The sequence below is a fragment of the Diplotaxodon limnothrissa genome, linkage group LG10, assembly GCF_057381915.1.
Source record: "Diplotaxodon limnothrissa isolate DT_005_m linkage group LG10, D_limnothrissa_male_GT1.1, whole genome shotgun sequence".
NCBI lineage: Eukaryota > Metazoa > Chordata > Actinopteri > Cichliformes > Cichlidae > Diplotaxodon > Diplotaxodon limnothrissa.
The window spans coordinates 19,989,316-20,009,045 of NC_140605.1; the positions used below are offsets into that span (position 1 = coordinate 19,989,316).

A 19,730-nucleotide genomic window follows, 5' to 3' on the forward strand; every position below is an offset into this window, starting at 1 on the left:
CCTATGCATATTCATGTAACCTCAATAAAAGGACAGTGGTACGGGAGGACGGACGAGAGCAACTGGGGTCAGACGAAGGAACGGCGTTTGTCCGGTTCTCTCCCGTGCACGAGTAACATGAAGAACTTTGCCTACTTGTGTCTTGCTTTGCAGTGTAATTGTATTGTCTTTAACGTTCCAGCGGATAGGTACAAGCTACAAACCTATCATAGGGTTAAAAATTATCGTATGTACAGAATGATTATTTACACAGAGCTATACAGTAGTGCAGTTAAGATAAGTGAGGGTGTAGATAGTTTCTACAGAGGCTATATAAAGTGCTAGTGGTTGTGAGTGGTGGTTCAGTCCATGTTATTATTGTGTGTTTGAGGGTACAGTTGTCCATTGTGGGTGTGTGTATGTTCAGTCCATGAGTTTAACGTGGGTCAGATGTCAGGAGGCAGAGTTCAGGAGTCTGACAGCTGTGGGGAAGAAGCTGTTCCAGTACCTGGTGGTCTTAGTCCGGTGGCTCCTGTAGCGCCTCCCAGAGGGCAGGAGGGTGAAGAGTCCATGTGATGGGTGACTGGGGTCTCTGATGATTTTCCCAGCCCTTTTCAGACACCGCTTCCTGTAGATGTCTTTTGTGGCAGGAAGTGGTGCTCCGGCGATGCGCTGGGCAGTTTTCACGACCCTCTGTAACGCCTTCCGGCCCGAGGCAGAGCAGTTCCCGTACCAGACTGTTATACAGTTGGTCAGGATGCTCTCGATGGTGCAGCGATAGAAGTTCACCAGGATGTCTGAGGACAGGTGATTCTTCCTCAGAGTCCTCAAGAAGAAGAGGCGCTGGTGAGCCTTCTTGACCAGCTTGGAGCAGTTGGTCGTCCAGGTGAGATCCTCGGAGATGTGGACTCCCAGGAACTTGAAGCTGCTCACATGCTCCACAGCCGTCCCCTTAATGTGGATGGGTGGATGTGGGTCAGCATTCCTCCTGTAGTCCACAATAAGCTCATTGGTCTTCTCGGTGTTAAGCAGCAGGTTGTTTGTGTCGCACCACTCAGCCAGACGATCCACCTCCTCCCTGTAGGCGGCCTCATCGTTGTCACTGATGAGGCCAATCACCGTGGTGTCATCTGCAAACTTAATGATGGTGTTGGAACTATCAGCAGGTCTGCAGTCGTGGGTGAAGAGGGAGTAGAGGAAAGGGCTCATCACACAGCCTTGTGGTACACCGGTGTTCATTGTGATGGTAGATGAGCAGTGGTTATCCAGCCGGACATGTTGGGGGCGGTTGGTCAGGAAGTCCAGTAACCATTTGCAGATGAGGGAACTGATGCCCAGGTCTGTCAGTTTCCTGATCAGTTGTGAGGGGTGGATTGTATTGAATGCTGAACTGAAGTCTATAAACAGCATTCTGGCGTAGGTATTGTTGTTGTCCAGGTGTGAGAGGACAGAGTGCCGTGCGATGGAGACTGCATCCTCTGTGCTCCTGTTCTGGCGGTATGCGAATTGGTGGGGGTCCAGGGTGGGGGGGAGACAGGATTTGAAGTGTGCTAGGACCAGCTGCTCTAAGCACTTAGTGATGATGGGAGTGAGTGCTACTGGCCTGCTTCTCTTCCTACTCTCATTTGAACTCCTCTTCCTCGTTGGCCTGCTCCTCTTCTTCCAGGACCAGCTCTTCTCCCTCCTCTGCATCGAATTCCTCTTCCCCTGACTCTACCTACATCCATTGTGTTTGTCTGGAATCTTCAGCATACTGTGCACTCTGAACTTGCTTTTATACATGTGGTCACAGCATTAGCAACAGGTGTCTTCAATTTTGAGTCGTTGTGTGTAATGAATGACGCCAGGTGTGTTCATTGTGTTCAAATATTGCTGTAACACGTACGTAATCCAATTCCACAACACAGTGTGATGGGAAAATCAGCTGTGTTTTTCTGCCCATTTTATTTCGAATCTGGCGCGAATCGGTGAACCAGTCCCTGAATCAGTCACGTGGTACGGACTGCCCGCGAGGCCTCGAACGTCACTGCATACGTAATCAAAGCAAGCCTCGATACGCGCTTCACAAAAACGCCCCCGAGATTACCCGACACACGGGTCGTGTCCAAATTCATGGGCTGCATCCTCCTGAGGACCCAGCCTTCGTGGTCTACGTGGGCCGGGTCCTCAGAAGGTCGGGTACGGCGGGAGTAAACGGCTGTGAAATTGGACGGTCTAGTCTTCTGATTAGCGTCACCGCTGTCTCGGTGGAGTTTAATAAACTCAGCCGTCTGCTCCTTGCTATCTAAAATATAACAGGACACTGGCGTAAATTCTCGACCGTCTCATACTTCTGTTTAATCAGTTTTCTGTTTGATGTTTATTCAGCTGTGTAAAAACCAAGGAGGAACCCACCCGGGGGATTAATAAACTTTTATTTTATCTAATCTAATCTAATAACTTTAATCTCAGCCAAACCGATTTACTCACGAACAAATAAAACACTGAAAAAAGCCAAACAATAACATTTTTAGGTTGTCTAAGTGACTTATATATTATGTTTAACCCGAGTAGCGAAAGTCCGTGGTGATCTGAAAATGATGTACCGGGAGTTGTGCCGTTCTCGGCGGCCTCAGTGACCCTCGAGCTCCCGACTAGCTATCGAGCTGGTTGGTAGCAGACGTCTCCGAAAACGTCGAAGCACTTTTGCAAATATGCGATATCTTGATAAACCGAGCAGATATTTGATGTTTACACAGGTACTTTCTCGCCTGAAAATATGTTAAAGGTTTATTTTGTGACCCAGAAAGATTAGTAAGAGTAATTTTAAAACTTAGTAGCGGCCGCCATTGTTGGAAACTGGAGTTTGGCTGGGCCGCGCTATGAATTCTGGGATATGGTAGGCCACGAAGGACACACCCGACCCATCCTTCAAATTCGGGGAAAAGGAGGACGCATTTGTCAGCTGCATTCGGAGGAGTCTACGAATTTGGACAGCCTTCGGCGCGTCGCTGTGACGTAATCGGTCTACAAATGCGACCTCAGGAGGATGCAGCCCATGAATTTGGACACGACCAATATTCGATGTTTCGACACACAGGACACATCACTAAAGGAAAGATGTGTTTAGATTTATGACAACGGAGGATTGTGTTCTGTGAATTGTGTCTTCATGTGACATGTGTTTATGATATTGGTAAATGATGGCTAGATTTACTAAATGTGTTTAGACAACTGGTCATTTGGTTTAGAGGATTGGCTTTTGTGTTTTAGCATTTGAGAAAAACTGTAATATTGTGTTTTTAATCATAACTGTTGTGGGCTTTTTAGCAGTTATATATGAGTTTTTTTTCTGTAAGGAAATTGAGAAACTTTCTGCTATAGTCAGACAAGCTTGACCCTTATTAAGTTACCCCTATTGCCTAGCCTTTCTGTATTCAGCCTTAATCACCCTGTTACTTCCACAAGGGAACAGATAGCTGCTATAAGGAACAAAACACAAAGCTGTTCTCCTTCTATTCAGAGGCAGGCTTCACTAAAGAAAGCTTGGCTGAATTGGAAAAAAAAGAAGATGACAAAAACGTCTTGAAATGGATTTTTTAAACTCAGCTGCTGAGAAAAACACCACTTTTGTGCAACCAGCAAATTTTATAATAAGTGGATTTGTTGGCATACCTAATATTAGGTATTACTTTGTCTTTCTGTGTTTCATTTACATTTTTTCAGTGGTGGGAAACACAGCTGTGATGCTTATAATCATTTTTGACCATACATTAAGAAGTCCTAAATATATTGCAGTTTTTAATCTTGCATTTACAGACCTGTTAAGTAACTCTGCTTTGGTGCCAAAGGTTCTTGACATTTCTCTGTTTAACCATCATTATATTTCTTACAACAACTGCTTGACATTCATGTTTTTCTGCTTCACTTTAATTTCAATGCAAGCTTTTAATCTGGTCGTTCTGTCCTTTGACAGAATCATGGCTATCATGTACCCGTTGCACTATCAAATGAGAGCGAGCCACAAAATCATTCTGTCTTTGATTGCTTTTTTCTGGCTTCTTGCTATTGCTCTAACAGGAACTGCAGTTGGCCTTCTCACAAGACTATATTTTTGTGAATCTGTGGTTATTAATAGCTATTATTGTGACCATGGCCCTATATATCGGCTTAGCTGCAATGATGTTACCCCTAACAAAACAATTTCTGCTTGGTCAAGAGCTTTTGTTCTATGGCTTCCTCTGATATTTATCCTGGGAAGTTACTGCTGTATAGGTTATTCTTTGTCAAGAATTTCTACATGTAAGGAAAGAGTGAAGGCTTTGAAAACCTGTACAGGTCACCTTTCATTAGTGGCAATATATTTCATTCCTATTTTAGTTGTTTATAGTTTTGGGAGTACAATGCATCCAAATGCAAGGATTGTAAACCTATCTTTAGCCAGTGTCACGCCTCCCATGTTAAACCCAATAATCTATGTCTTTCAAACTGCAGAAATAAAAAAATCTTTGAAAAAGTTGTTAAAAGCTAAAATACAAATATCACACAGAGTGCTGTAGTTTAATGAAACGCATGTAGCAAAACATTTATAATTCAGTGTGTAATTTGTAAAATGTAACATATAACCATGACACTAAAAAGGACAACCATTTGAAAATTAAAGTGGGAAATCCTAAAATAAGTAAATTAATATTTTATTTGAATGTTTCTTAATTGAATTCTGCAGGGGTAATTCCTTCCCTTAACATGTAGAAATTATTGCAACTGTATCCAATGAAAAAAGTAGCAGCAGGACTAACCTTTCTTCATTATACCTTTCCACAATCAAAAGCTAGCTGCTGTGCATATGAAGTTTGTTTGGGTTTTTTTTAACGTTTTTCATTAAAGAAATTAAAAGGGAAAAATGAATTTTGTTTTTCTAGAAAGAATACTAAAGGCTTGATATTTGGGGCATCTTTCTAATATCAATGCATTATACGTACATCAGGAAAAATTATTTGAGTTTTATGTTGTGATTTATGAACTTTTTGTAATAATCTTGGGTTAAATGTAAGTGTCGCCATTTTAGAACATAATGAACCATTATTTAAAGCAGACCTTCCCAAAGTGTGGGGCCCACCCCCTAGGAGGAGAGGGGGGGGGGGGGGGCGCAGAGCCATTGCGGGGGGGGGGGGGGGACAAAACGCTTGGACACTGCTAGCACGGGGCGCCCACAGAAACGCAAAGCAGGAGATGAAGCATAGCTGAATATGTTTCCAAACCAACTTCATTCTAAGCCAAAGACTAGAAAATATGGTGAAGCATATCTTCTTTTTGGTTTCACCTGCACAAGTGCCGAGGTAGGTCTCCCCTGCAGAATTGGTTTTCCTTGTGTCGGGAGCACGCGCTGGGCTGTTCAAATCACAGACAAACAGTATCCTACAGTTGTTTATGTTTTTAAACCCATTTTGCACAGAGAGGCGTTTTTTGAAAAATGAATTAATAGCAATGTTGAATATTATTACACATGAAAAAAACCAACTACAGTAAAATAATCACACCGTGACGCCTCTGCCTTTCTAAATGGAGGGACCGTAACTGCGTGTGTATATGTAAGCGTGTAAAACCAGAAGATAGTAAGATTAACAGTAACAGTATTTTGTCTTTATCTCCCATTCTGCAATTTATCTCATGTAAACGTGGCGCACACCGTGACGTGAAAAAAGGCACATACCTTTGATGTTGCGTGACACTCTGTATTCCTCGTCCACACATAAACGGAAAAAAATGAGTTTTAAAAAATCTCCATTTTCGGTGTGGGGCCTAGCAAAAAAAGTTTGGGAACCACTGGTTTAAAGTATACTTTTTTGAAACAGGTATGTAGAGAAACATATTTTCTCTTCTATACTTTGTTTTATCGGAGTTCACACTGAAACTAAAAGTAACTTGCTAAAGACATTTATTTATTGTTTGATCTAAGAATATTTCAGCATGTACTCCTGCCTTTGTCTGTCATGAAAATGTATATATATTACTGCAAATACCATTTTAACAAAAGTCTGACCGATTTTTTAATAAAATGTGAAGATCTGACCAAACTGAAAGAAAGCTAGAAATGTCAAGCAAGCTCAGCCATTACTTAGTGACCACTAGGGGTGGGTTCTTATAATCGATTTATCGATTAAAATCGATTCTGGCTTGGATAACGTAAAATCGATTCATTAAAATCCTGAATCCATCCATCCATCCATCCATTCACTTCCGCTTATCCTTTTCAGGGTCGCGGGGGGCGCTGGAGCCTATCCCAGCTGTCATAGGGCGAGAGGCGGGGTACACCCTGGACAGGTCGCCAGTCTGTCGCAAGGCTAACACACAGGGACAAACAACCATTCACACTCACATTCATTTGGACATTTACACCTAGTGACAATTTGGGTAAAATCCTGAATCGATTTTTTAATATAAATTTATTTTGCCCGAAATGCCAGAATCTCTGGTGAAATCTCACAAACTTTCAACAACCACCAAACAGCTAAGACAGTAAATGAGAGCAGGAACACGGATTCTGCACAAAGACTTAGACACACAGTGCAACCCGCGGATCAGAATCAGTTAGATGTCGCATTTCTCATAGTCGGGGCTGAAAGCCGACAGTTCGCTGATTCTGATCTGTCGGCAGGTCCGCGCTTTGTGTTCACGCCCTTTACGCGCTGATTCTAAAGCTGTTAGTTTGATGTCTCTCCAAAACAATATTGACCGAACCAGCAGCAAAAGAAGATCCAAACTACGCTTCACATAAACATCGTCATGAATTCACTCTGACTTTTACTGTTTTGCTCTCTCTCTCTCTCTCTCTCTCCCTCTCCCACCCCTTTCTCTCTCTCTGTACTTCATTATTCACTTGCTTGTTAGGCACAAGTCTACCGTTGTTTACAGCGCTGTCGGCCTACGTTTTTTTTTCGTTTTATATACTTCCGAAAAGAAAACCTAATTTCTGCTGTTCAATACTGAACAAATGTAAACTTTTTAAAATTATGCAAAATGCAAAACGCCGTGTCTCTAATAAAACCCCTGTAACTTCAGAGGTAATGTTCATATGCTGATTAATGGTTTTCTTTCGTTTTTGATGTACTGCAGAATATTTTTATAAAATCCCAGGCCAGGAAAATCGCCTTCATGTTTTTCTGTGTTTTATCCTCAGCTACTTTGACACAAAGGCATCTGCTGTGACGCTTACACCTTTGATAAAGTCTTGCGTGTGTCAGCTTCCTTTTTATAGATACAAAAATATGTAAATGTACTGATCTGAATTATAATATTTCTGACTGTCAAAATTTCCCAGATTCAAATCGAATCGAATCGAATCGAATTAAATCGAATCGTGGATCGAATCGATTCGGGACCTTGTGAATCGGAATTGAATCGATTCTAGAAATCAGTGACGATACCCAGCCCTAGTGACCACTATTCACTAAATTCTCTGCATAAAGCTTAGATTACCTGATTTGAAGATGCCGGGGAACAGGCAGCTGCTGTAAGTGACAGAACAGTGTTGCATCTATGTGGATCCAGTCTTCACTAAACAAAGCTTGCCTGAACAAAGAATACAGGGCTTTGATTTTATAGAAGATTAACACAAAAAAAGTTTTTATGTTTTCTTTTTTTTAAACTCAGCTGTTCAGAAAAATATATCCTTTGTGCATCTTACATAGTTTAAGTACTGGCCATTCTTTCTTAATAATTTATACATATAGAGAAGAATGAAGGCTTTAAAACCTGCACAGGTCATCTTTAATTAAAATAAATCGATTTCCTCCTTAGTATATGTATATTTATTTATATATAGTACCTTCAAATGCTAGGATTATAAATACCTCTTTAACCTCTGTTATGTTGTATGAGCGTCATTGGGACTGGAGAAGCATGGTTGGATGGTAACAAACCATAACCATGGGGCCACTGGGACAACGGTCGCTAAATTGCACAACCAGAAGGCAACATTGGAGACATCGAGAATAGTTATGAGTGTCTTGGAATCCCACAGGCAAATGGGAACCGAAACAAGATCACCAGGAAAGCTGCAACTGGCAAATACCTGCATAGTGACGGGCAAGTCCTGAAGAGTCAGCTGAATGAGAAGAGCAAGAATGGGACAATCAACATCTATGCCCTGCCAGTTAATAGATACCCTGCTGGGATAATAAGCTAGCCAGAAGAGGAAATGGAATCCACTGACATCAAGAAAAGAAATCTCCTTGCGACAAATGGAGGGTTTCACGCCAGGTCCAGCACCATGAGATTGCACGCTAAGTGGAAGGAAGGAGGCCGAGGACTAATGAATGTCAGAACCACTATCCAGCTATCTTTGTTATTTGAAACAACAAAGATTCAACTGACTATGTGCTTAGTGAATATCTCAGGCAGCAGAAACCTGAGAAAGAAAAGGAGATCCTAGGAGGAGATCCATCCAATTGCAACATGAAATATAAAAAATGCATTGACGGTTCTGTGTATAATAACCGTATGACTGTTCCCACCACTAACACATGACCCTACGCTGTGTTCACTGCATCATTCCATGTTTGGCACTGATCACCACCTGCACTCATGTATATATCTATCTACTTAGCACTTTTAATTCTTATTCTTATTTTTATTTTCATGTCTAAGCGTAATTTATGACAGTATGTTTGCACTGAAGCACCGCAGCAATTTCCTAATGTTGTAAACCTGCTCAACATTTGTCAATAAAACCCTTTCTGATTCTGATTCTGATTCTGAAATGACATCTGAGATCTCTGTCCAGAAGAATACAGTCCTAGGGACAGCAAAGACCCTCAACCTCCAAGGCCTCTGGTAGAGAACCTGAGATTGAAGGCTAAAAGTCTGCCCACATGGGCGAGTGGGGAAATTAAAAAAAAAAAAATATTAGTGTTCATCACAATATTTCTATCAAAACTTCAAAGTCGTAGTTGTGCAACGTTATAGACTGATGTGATAATAAAGTGTATCTTTTCACACTTTCCTGACTGCTGTTTATTTCTTACACTAATTGCTCATATAAAAACAGTAAACTAGTTGAAACATCATCCATCCAATTGCAACATGAAATATAAAAAATGCATTGACGGTTCTGTGTATATTTTTAACATGATTGCATTCAGATGTACTGAAATAAACTTCACATTTAATGATTTAAATGCATTTAAACACATTATTTACCAGATATCCAGAAGAAGACAGCTTCTCTTTAGCATCCTCTTTGAAAACAGGTAAACATAAACAGAGCTCTTCCCCCTGAGAGTAAGGTGCTTTCCTCCATCTACATAAGAGTATAGAGTCATGATACTAGCGCAAAGGAGAGGCATCTGTGTGGACACCACTGTGCTGTAGGCATCTTTGCAATGGAGTTATTCAACTCAGCTCTTGGAAAAAATATAACTTTTGTACATCCTGCATTTTTCATTATAGGTGGTTTAACTGGAATCCCAAACATAACATTATATTATGTCTTTCTATTTTTTGTTTATATTGTTTCTGTGGTGGGAAACACAGTTGTGATGGCTGTAATATACTTGGATCATAATCTGAGAACTCCAAAGTATATTGCAGTTTTTAACCTTGCATTTGTGGACCTGTTTGGTAACACTGCCCTGGTGCCAAAGGTTCTTGACATCTTTCTGTTTGGGCACTACTATATCCCCTACAACGATTGTTTAACATTCCTGTTTTTTTGCTACACTTGTCTGTCACTGCAGTCATTTAATCTGGTGGCACTCTCGTATGACAGAATGGTGGCCATCATCTTTCCACTCCACTATCAAGTAAAGGTGACCCACAGGTTCATGTTTTCTTTGATTGCCTCACTTTGGGTTTTTACTATTATTGCTGTATTAATTTCAGTTGGACTACTTACAAGACTTTCTTTCTGTAAATCTGTGGTTATTAATAGTTATTTTTGTGACCATGGTCAGATATACCGACTTGCTTGCAATGACCATTTCCCCAGCTATGTCATTGCTTGCTTGTACCCAGTGATTATATTTTGGCTTCCTCTAGCTTTTATCCTGTTAAGTTACCTTTATATTGGCTATACGCTGGTTAAAGTGGCCACACTTCAAGAAGGACTCAAGGCTTTTAAAACATGCATTGGCCATCTTTCATTAGTGGCAATCTATTTTATTCCACTGTTAACTACGTTTACTTTGATGGAAAAAATACAACCAAATGCTAGGATCATAAACCTGTCTTTGACTTCGGTCTTCCCTCCCATGTTGAACCCAATAATTTATGTTCTGCAAACACAAGAAATAAAAGAATCTTTAAAAAGGTTATTAAAAAGGCGAGGAAAATCCAAAATAACAATTTAATACTAGCAGTGATGTGAGCATTTGTTTGCACTATATATTGTGTATGTTTGTGTTTCTTTGAAATCTGTCCTTTGAAATAGAATTTAAAGTAGAATTGTCTAATGTCATTATGAGTTAAGACTGTTTGCAATAAAAGAACAAGTAATTTCATAGGAATGGAGATTATTTCTTAAACAAAATGTAATCAACGATAACACAAAAAGTCTGTTAGGATGCACGTATTATTTGTGATCAAGGTGATTATGGGGTGTTTAAAAAGCAATAGTATCTAAAAAATCATTGAATGTCTCACCTATTTTTTTGTCTCTGTGTTGATAATCATTTCAAAACAGAATGCAATTATTTTATCTTGGTCTAATTTTCTTCTAGGAGGGTTTTTTTTAGTGAAGAAAGCAAAACATATATGCATTTTTTTTTTACTTTTTCATATCCACGATTTCTAATAAATTCGCTGTGCCAGCTTGTCTCTCTGTGAGGCAGCACAAAGGCAAACACTGCTTTGACTGAAAGCCAAATATCAGCATGTAAAATGCTTGCAATGGTAGTGCTGGTGTTTATAAGGTGGAAAGTTAAGTGATGTGATTACTTTTGTAGAATCAAAACATTGGAGAAGAGTTGAAATTTTTACTTGATAGTGACATTAGAACCCTCTACTGCATAGCGTTGCCCTGAGGCAACAAACCACATTTTCATGCCTTACAGTGGCCCTTCAAAAAAAAACAACTTTTTTTTTTCCAAACAAAAACTTTTTATGCAAGGAAACCAAGGGAATGTGCACTTTCTGTCCTCAGAAAGTGAGGACAGTGAGCTTTCAGGGAGTAACAGTGAAGTAGAGGAGTGGATCCCTGAATGAGGTTTGAGAGACACTTAGGAGCTCAGGGGTCAGTTGGTAAAGTAACTGTGTCTGTGTGTGTGTTAGTGCCCACATAGCAAGCAGGTCTGGCCAGGATCTGGTATCAAACCGGCACTTTGAGTAATCTGGGAGAGTAGAAAAGCGCTACATAAAAATCAGTCCATTCACTGTCTGAACAGAGTTTCGGCATGTTACTTTTGCACTGTTTTGCATGTTCTGGCACAGGCTGTTATTGCATGGCTTGATTAAGGTACACATTATGCTGACATCTAGGGCCAGAGCTGAAACCGTTCTGGGCCAGCACAGGGCCAGCAGTGTGTCTACAACTGGCCCGTGGCTGCACACCACCTACAGATGGCCCACATACCGCAATGAATAATGGCCCTTTGGTGGCCCAGATCAGGTTTGCCAGAGGTAATCCACACATGGGCCAGCACAGGACGACCAGGGTGTCTGAAACTGGCCTTGTGCTGGTCCATGCGTGGGCCACCTCTGGCAAACAAGGTCTAGGCCACCAAAGGGCCATTATTCATTGCAGTATATGGGCCATGTGTAAGCACATTGTGTGGGCCAGATCCCTGCCATACCAATATTGCTGTGTGGGTATCAGTGTGTGTGGTCATGTATTACTTATTGTTGTGGGGACACAAATTTGTTTACACACTCATATTGTGAGGTCTCGCCTACTTTATGACAAATTGCAAGGTAAATCATTCAATTTTAGGGTGAAGGCTTGAGTCAGGGTTAGGGTAAGGTTCAGGCAGGGACTTGTGATGGGTAGAGTTAGGATAAGTCTCCAGGAAATTAATGTAAGTTAATGTAATGTCCCCAAAAGTGATGGGAACACAACGCGCGTGTGTGTGTGCATGTGTGTGTGTGTGTGCGCACGTGCATGGGGTTAGGGTCAAATGTTGGATGTATTTTGGTGTTTTATTGTTTTGTGAAATGTTTACATTGTTTATTTGTTGTTTATTTATTTGTTCATCCTTGTTGTACTAATACAACTTATTATAGAATAACTTGGCATTTTACTACCCTTGTTGCACAGTGTTGCCTTGAAGCAACAAACCAATATCTGGCAGGGTGTCAAATTTTATGATTGATATATTATTAGGGACCCTAAAGCTCCCCCAAAATAGGGAGAAATATTTTTTTTCCCCAAAATTAAAAAGTCATGCAGTAGAGGGTTAGATCAGGGGATTATTTTTTATTTTTTTGTTGTTCAGTTTGGATCTTTAGCCATCAGAATTGTTGTCTTAAGGCCAAGAAAGATGCCAAGCGGATTTATTTTACCAAGTGGATCATCATAGCCTTGCCATATTGGTCCATTTGATTGACCTTTATTATAATTACAGTGGGGCAAAAAAGTATTTAGTCAGCCACCGATTGTGCAAGTTCCCCCACCTAAAATGATGACAGAGGTCAGTAATTTGCACCAGAGGTACACTTCAACTGTGAGAGACAGAATGTGAAAAAAAAATCCATGGATCCACATGGTAGGATTTGTAAAGAATTTATTCGTAAATCAGGGTGGAAAATAAGTATTTGGTCAATAACAAAAATACAACTCAATACTTTGTAACATAACCTTTGTTGGCAATAACAGAGGTCAAACGTTTACTATAGGTCTTTACCAGGTTTGCACACACAGTAGCTGGTATTTTGGCCCATTCCTCCATGCAGATCTTCTCGAGAGCAGTGATGTTTTGCTATGGGGTTGAGGTCTGGCGACTGGCTAGGCCACTCCAGGACTTTCAAATGCTTCTTACGGAGCCACTCCTTTGTTGCCCGGGCGGTGTGATCATTGTCATGTTGGAAGACCCAGCCTCGTTTCATCTTCAAAGTTCTCACTGATGGAAGGAGGTTTTGGCTCAAAATCTCATGATACATGGCCCCATTCATTCTGTCCTTAACGCGGATCAGTTGTCCTGTCCCCTTGGCAGAAAAACAGCCCCATAGCATGATGTTTCCACCCCCATGCTTCACAGTAGGTATGGTGTTCTTGGGATGCAACTCAGTATTCTTCTTCCTCCAAACACGACGAGTTGAGTTTATACCAAAAAGTTCTACTTTGGTTTCATCTGACCACATGACATTCTCCCAATCCTCTGCTGTATCACCCATGTGCTCTCTGGCAAACTTCAGACGGGCCTGGACATGCACTGGCTTCAGCAGCGGAACACGTCTGGCACTGCGGGATTTGATTCCCTGCCGTTGTAGTGTGTTACTGATGGTGACCTTTGTTACTGTGGTCCCAGCTCTCTGCAGGTCATTCACCAGGTCCCCCCGTGTGGTTCTGGGATCTTTGCTCACCGTTCTCATGATCATTTTGACCCCACGGGATGAGATCTTGCGTGGAGCCCCAGATCGAGGGAGATTATCAGTGGTCTTGTATGTCTTCCATTTTCTGATGATTGCTCCCACAGTTGATTTTTTCACACCAAGCTGCTTGCCTATTGTAGATTCACTCTTCCCAGTCTGGTGCAGGTCTACAATACTTTTCCTGGTGTCCTTCGAAAGCTCTTTGGTCTTGGCCATGGCGGGGTTTGGAGTCTGACTGTTTGAGGCTGTGGACAGGTGTCTTTTATACAGATGATGAGTTCAAACAGGTGCCATTCATACAGGTAACGAGTGGGGGACAGAAAGGCTTCTTACAGAAGACGTTACAGGTCTGTGAGGGCCAGAGATTTTCCATGTTTGAGGTGACCAAATACTTATTTTCCACCCTGATTTACGAATAAATTCTTTACAAATCCTACCATGTGAATTCATGGATTTTTTTTTCACATTCTGTCTCTCACAGTTGAAGTGTACCTCTGGTGCAAATTACTGACCTCTGTCATCATTTTAAGTGGGGGAACTTGCACAATCGGTGGCTGACTAAATACTTTTTTGCCCCACTGTATGTACTTATTTTATTTTATTTTTGGTTGCTACAAACGGGACAGACATGACTGGGGGATAGGACAGGGAGAAAGAATGAAAGAAAGAGAGGGAGAGAAATAAAAACAGAGGGGAGAAGAGACGGTGAGAAAGTGGGGAAGAAAGAAAGAAAAACAAACAAAGCACCTGGATCACCTGTATGGAGAAAAAAAAACAGAAGAGAAAGCAAACAAAAAAAGAGCAACATAATAAATACAGCACCATCACAATAAACTAGCTAACAGTAGATAACAGTAGATACGAAATATTAAACGCTATTGTGCAGCACGCAAGATAGACAGCGCACAATGTGCTTTGAGGCAGCAGCCAAGAAAGGTGTAGTCCGCGTCTGTGAACACCCGTGTGCACACCTGTGTGGATCAGCATGCTTGTATTCCAAAGGTTTCTCCATGTAACGATCTGCTAGGGAGTGTGGGGAGCCATAGCCCCGTCCCCCAGGGTATGAAGCAGGTATGGAGGAGATCCAGGCCCCAGACATCCAGAGGCCCCAGAGTACGAGGACTCGAGGAGGACCACCAAAGGGGGGGAACCGTGCCACCCTCCTGGGAAGAGCTGAGTAGAGCTCCAAACGAGAGGTCACCCAGCAGCTACGGAGCAGAGGCCAGAGGGGGTTTCAGTGGCGTGCCCACGGGCTCTGCCGGCAGCCAGCTGTGCCAGAGAGGACCGAGCTTCAGGCCCAGAGGCCTGAGGGCACCCCACCCCCCAGAAGGGGCCCAACCGGGCCACAGGCGCCAGGCCCTGCCAATCGGCCACCAGGAGTAAGCCGGTACATACATGAGCGCCCTGCCCCAGTCGACAAGAACCACCAACACACCAACGTCTGAGGGCATCAGCCACCGGCAGGGAGTGTGGTGAGGGGAGATAGGCCTCCGTACTTTGGAGGGCCTGAGATGTACCCAGAGAGGTGGAGTCTAAGACCCAACCTGACATATAGACACAGACGAACAGGCGCACGCGGACACAAACGTGCATTCCCACCCCCATATACACAACCAAATACTTGGCACTCACCCAACGTGTAGACAGACACAAATAGACACTGCACAGACAGTCACACTCCCCAAACATACTCTATAACCTAGGTCCAGGTACCCCCGCCCCCAGAGGGCCAAGCCGCACCTAGACCCAGGAGATGTAACCCTTCTCTCTGGGATGGAGGCAAGCGGACCACCTCCTTCTCTGCAGTAGCAGGGAGGCCCCGCATCCCAAAACCCAATCTGACGGCCAGCACCTCCTCCCAGCCCCCCAGCCCTGACGGCTAACAGAACCAGGGTGAGTGAAGACCCCAAACCTCCCTCCGCCCACTCATATGTAGTGTTGCTGTGTGCTGTTCTAAAGTGCATTTAAAACACAGGAGAGCGTGGTTCCTGCTTCCTATCAGAGAGCAGCACGGCTCCTCCCGAAAACCCTCAGTGTCTATATGCATTTAAAATTGAGGGTAGGGCACCAGCGCCAGAGGTGGGTTGGAATACACCGACCATCCTCTGGATGCTGTAAAACATGCCCACCTCCAAGGCCCTATATGTATGTGTTATGTGAGAGTGTGCGTAATGTGGATGTCTAAGTTGCAGAATAAAATTGAGGCAAGAGGTCAAAAATGAATCAGCGACAAAACTAATTTTGAGAGCTTCACTTTTACACTCAGCTCCCTCTTCACCACACCAGACCGGTGCAACATCTGCATCACTGCAGCCGCAGCACCAATCCGTCTGTCAATCTTCCACTACCTTCTCCCATCACTCGCGAACAGGACCCTGGGGCTACGTCCACACTAGATAGATAGTGATAGATTTGAAATCAGTTACAAAGGGCAGCATTGTCATTGTTCATTCGTGCACAATGTCCCCAGTCTCCCTTGGAATGCTGTTGAAGCTCTGCTGGAGGTGTGCATTAAAGATCTCACGGACTGGGGCCTCTGCTAGGCATTCCCAGCTAGGGCTGCCACGATTAGTCGACTAGTCACGATTAGGGCTGGGACAACGCGTCGACGTAATCGATTACGTCGACGCGTAAAATACGTCGACGTAAAACAATTTACGTCGATGCGTCGTCACTTTCAAAAAAATACATGGCGGCAGCGAGTAGCGGTAACATGAGTGAGGTAGTCGCAGTCGACTTAAACCACTGCACCCGAACACGCAGTTCTACAGTATGGGGATATTTTAACCGAAAAGGAAGTGATTCAGTCGTTTGCCGGCTTTGTAAGGTGGAAATGGCCTATCATAAAAGCACGACGGCTATGCACCAGCACCTCAAACGACGACATCCAGGAGCAGCTTCTGAAAAGGACAAACCACCGTAAGTTTTCAACTTTTTTACTAACGCTGGTTTTTACCCGTTAATTCATCCGACCCCTCCCCCCCCTCCCCTAGACATACACTCACTCATAGACAGAGATAAACACCCAACCTCCATAAATACAAAACTAATTTAAGCTGCTTAGCAGTAACATATAGCAGCTGCTGTTTAGTTGTTTTTTTAATTTGTGGCCCATGCTGGCAAAATGAGTCGGAATGCGCGCAGGCTGATTATCAGAATCGGCGAAAGATGAAAATGTGAGACATAGAATTGGCCGCAGGAGAAATGTTAACAAGGATAATTCACCACCACCTAAACGTAGCCGTCGTGGACAATGTTACAACATCGTTAAAGTGCTTGCAAAAGCAAAATGACAACGAACTCTTGATTTGTCAAGTTTAATGTCTTTCATCCTATTTGAATGCTGTTTTTATACATAATGCTTCTTCAGCTTGATCTTATAGGTCAAAGTTATGCCATCTAATGACTAGAAAGCAGTGCACCAGTAAATGTGCCATCAGCTATGGCTGTTTAAACGCTATTTTTTGCAGTTATTTTTTGCAGCCATATCATATGTTCAACATTGGTGATTATCATTAATCTCTTACTGTTATGCTATGAAAGCACATGGCATAACAGTATTAGATTATTCTGTTATTATATGTTACCTTATATATGTAATCAAAGTAGTTGAATTAGAATACTGCTGTAGATCATATTATACCCTTTAATATAGAGTGTGTGAGCTGTATGTAGTTTAGTTCTCATTATACTTTTGAGTTAAAAGAACATATTCACTTATTAGTTTATTAGATAAGTGTGCATCACTCTGTATCCTTGATCTGCTGGGAATGTGTTACACTGTTTTCTTGACATGTTCTATTGTTGAATCATAAAGAGAAGGTTGTAAGCAGGAGACTCTGTGTCTAAGACAGGGGAGATAGACAGACCACATTCCACACCCCCACCTTACAGAAAGCAGAGAAACAACTGCCGAGGTCATAACTGAGGCGCCGTAAGAGAGAAAGAATGTTAATGTTTGGTCTTTTACGACTAGGTGGGGGCCACTAGAGACTATAAAAAGCTGAGCAACCCGTCACCATTTTGAGACTTGCTGTGACCCTCTGCAGGCAGGTCTCCCCATCATGATGGTCCTTATGCTCTTAAGTGTTGAATTGTATGGAAATAAATGATTGTTGATTGAGCATAAATACACCGAGTATTGTCCTTCCTTCAGCCCAAAGATTCAAAGAATTGGGAGATTTCAACAACAGTAAGGCACATACATGGTTTATATTTATTTATTATAACAACCAGATCCTTATCTAATTATTTTGATATTATGCTTTCCATATAATTATTTTGTAATTATTTGAATTCATCTGTGTGCTGTGTGTGATTTATGATTTCAGGAACAAACAGAAAAGTCTGGAGGACTACTGTCAGAGAAGAAGTACACCATGCACCCCCCAGGAGGCGGCTGTACTTACCGAGAGCGTCTTAACTATGATTTTAAAAGACATGAGACCACTTGCTGTGGTTGAGGGTGAGGGATTCAAAGAAATGCTGACCACTTTCCAACCGGGATACACTCTGCCGTCTAGGCGTCATTTTACAAGCATGATGGAGAGAAAGTATGAAACTTCAGTTGAGAAACTAAGGAATGAACTAAAAAAGGCCACATCCAAAATCTCCCTTACCACTGATGCTTGGACAAGTCTGGTCACAGAGTCCTACTTAGGGGTAACTTGTCATTTCATTAATGACAATTGGGATCTTCTCTCCTTCAATTTAGCAACACTGCCAGTTGAAGAGCGCCACACTGCAGAAAACCTTGCCTCCTGGGTGGAGAAGGTGGCAGAGAAATTCCACATTTCCTTGCATAATGTCCTTGCCATTGTGCATGATAATGCAAGTAACATAGTTGCAGCTCTCCACATCCTGAAAGAGAAGTTTGGAGTGGTGTCCTATCGGTGTGCCGGGCATACACTGCAACTGGTTGTAAACCATGCACTGAAAGACCCCAAGATTGATAAGGCACTATCAGCTGCACGGGGCCTTGTAAAGCACATCAGGAAAAGTGAGCCAGCTTGCACCAAACTTAAGCAGAAGCAAAAGCAGATGGGTACAGCTGAGCATAAACTAATCCAGGATGTCGCTGTCAGATGGAACAGTTCATACTACATGATTGAACGTCTGTTGGAACAGAGATGGCCAGTGGTTGCGACGCTTTCAGATCCAAAAGTCACACAGCGTGGGAAACAGTACCTAGATCTGAAAAGTGATCAGTGGATTCTTCTGGATGAATTGAAGGAGGTGCTCAAGCCTTATGAGCAAGCCACTAATGTTCTTAGTGGACAGTCTTATGTCACAGTCTCTGTTCTTCCCCCCCTGCTGAAAGGTCTCCTGAAATCCACCAAAAACAAATCATTTGATTCTGCTGCAGTGAACTCTTTCCAGAACTGTGCAGAAGAGGAAATCTTGTATAGGTGGCAGCCAGAGGTATCTGCATTTCAAGCAGATGGAAAAAATGTGTCACTCATTGCTGCTGCCCTTGATCCACGTTTTCGTAAACTGAAATTCCTTTCTCCAGAAGATGCTCTGAAACTGCAAGTAACAGTACAGAGGGAGGCACTTGATCTCAAAAGGGAGCAGAGATCACAGTTACAGCAGGAACATGTGGGACAGGAAGCCTCAGCAAGTCCCCCAACAAAGAAGAGGTCTGTGTTGGACACTTTGTTGGGTACAGATTCTGAGGAGGAAGATTGTAATGAAAACACTGACCAGGGTGGGGATGGAGAAAATGAGGCGGTGAGGAAAGAAGCACTGCTGTATTTTGGGGAAGCCCCTATTCCAAGGGATAATGACCCCCTTACATGGTGGAAGAATAATGCAACAAGATTCCCCACACTGGCTAATTTAGCCAAATCATATTTGGCTGTACCTGCCACATCAACACCATCTGAAAGGCTTTTTTCAGTTGCTGGAAACATTGTCACCAAAAAAAGGGCAAGCCTGACTGCTGAGCATGTAGAAATGCTAACATTTCTCCACTCCAATGCATAACTACTTCATGTGATGAACATGATTGAACACACACACACACAAACACACACACAAATAGGAGAGAAGGCAGCAAAATGGATATTTTGTTAACAAAGAGCACTTTTTTTGCAGAGAGCAAAGTGAATGTTACGTTGTATTTGTTCAAAGACGCCATTGCTGCTGTTTATATTTTATTAATTTTTTGCTATGATTTCCTTTGTTCATATTTGTTCTGCACAACATTTAATTTTTTGTTAAAAACAGAAGATTGTACTACAGTGTTA

At 42.4% G+C, this 19,730-nt stretch overlaps 3 protein-coding genes across 3 annotated transcripts; all 3 read left to right on the forward strand.

Annotated features, from left to right (window-relative positions):
* Positions 1-3,548: 3,548 nt before the first annotated feature.
* On the forward strand, positions 3,549-4,517 carry LOC146624321 (olfactory receptor 1C1-like). Its single transcript, XM_085363849.1, has one exon. The coding sequence runs from the start codon at positions 3,549-3,551 to the stop codon at positions 4,515-4,517; it is 969 nt and encodes a 322-aa protein (XP_085219975.1).
* A 4,824-nt stretch (positions 4,518-9,341) lies between these two features.
* On the forward strand, positions 9,342-10,307 carry LOC146624322 (olfactory receptor 1E16-like). Its single transcript, XM_085363432.1, has one exon. It carries the CDS (start codon positions 9,342-9,344, stop codon positions 10,305-10,307), a length of 966 nt encoding a protein of 321 aa, XP_085219558.1.
* Positions 10,308-18,021: 7,714 nt separating this feature from the next.
* Positions 18,022-19,467, forward strand: LOC146624323 (E3 SUMO-protein ligase ZBED1-like). The gene has a single exon (XM_085363434.1). It carries the CDS (start codon positions 18,022-18,024, stop codon positions 19,465-19,467), a length of 1,446 nt encoding a protein of 481 aa, XP_085219560.1.
* The last annotated feature ends 263 nt before the right edge of the window (positions 19,468-19,730 follow it).

Excerpts from the sequence above, each read along its gene's own strand:
- LOC146624321 (XM_085363849.1), top strand. The coding sequence starts at position 3,549 with ATGGATTTTTTAAACTCAGCTGCTGAGAAAAACACCACTTTTGTGCAA.
- LOC146624322 (XM_085363432.1), top strand. The coding sequence starts at position 9,342 with ATGGAGTTATTCAACTCAGCTCTTGGAAAAAATATAACTTTTGTACAT.
- LOC146624323 (XM_085363434.1), top strand. The coding sequence starts at position 18,022 with ATGATGGAGAGAAAGTATGAAACTTCAGTTGAGAAACTAAGGAATGAA.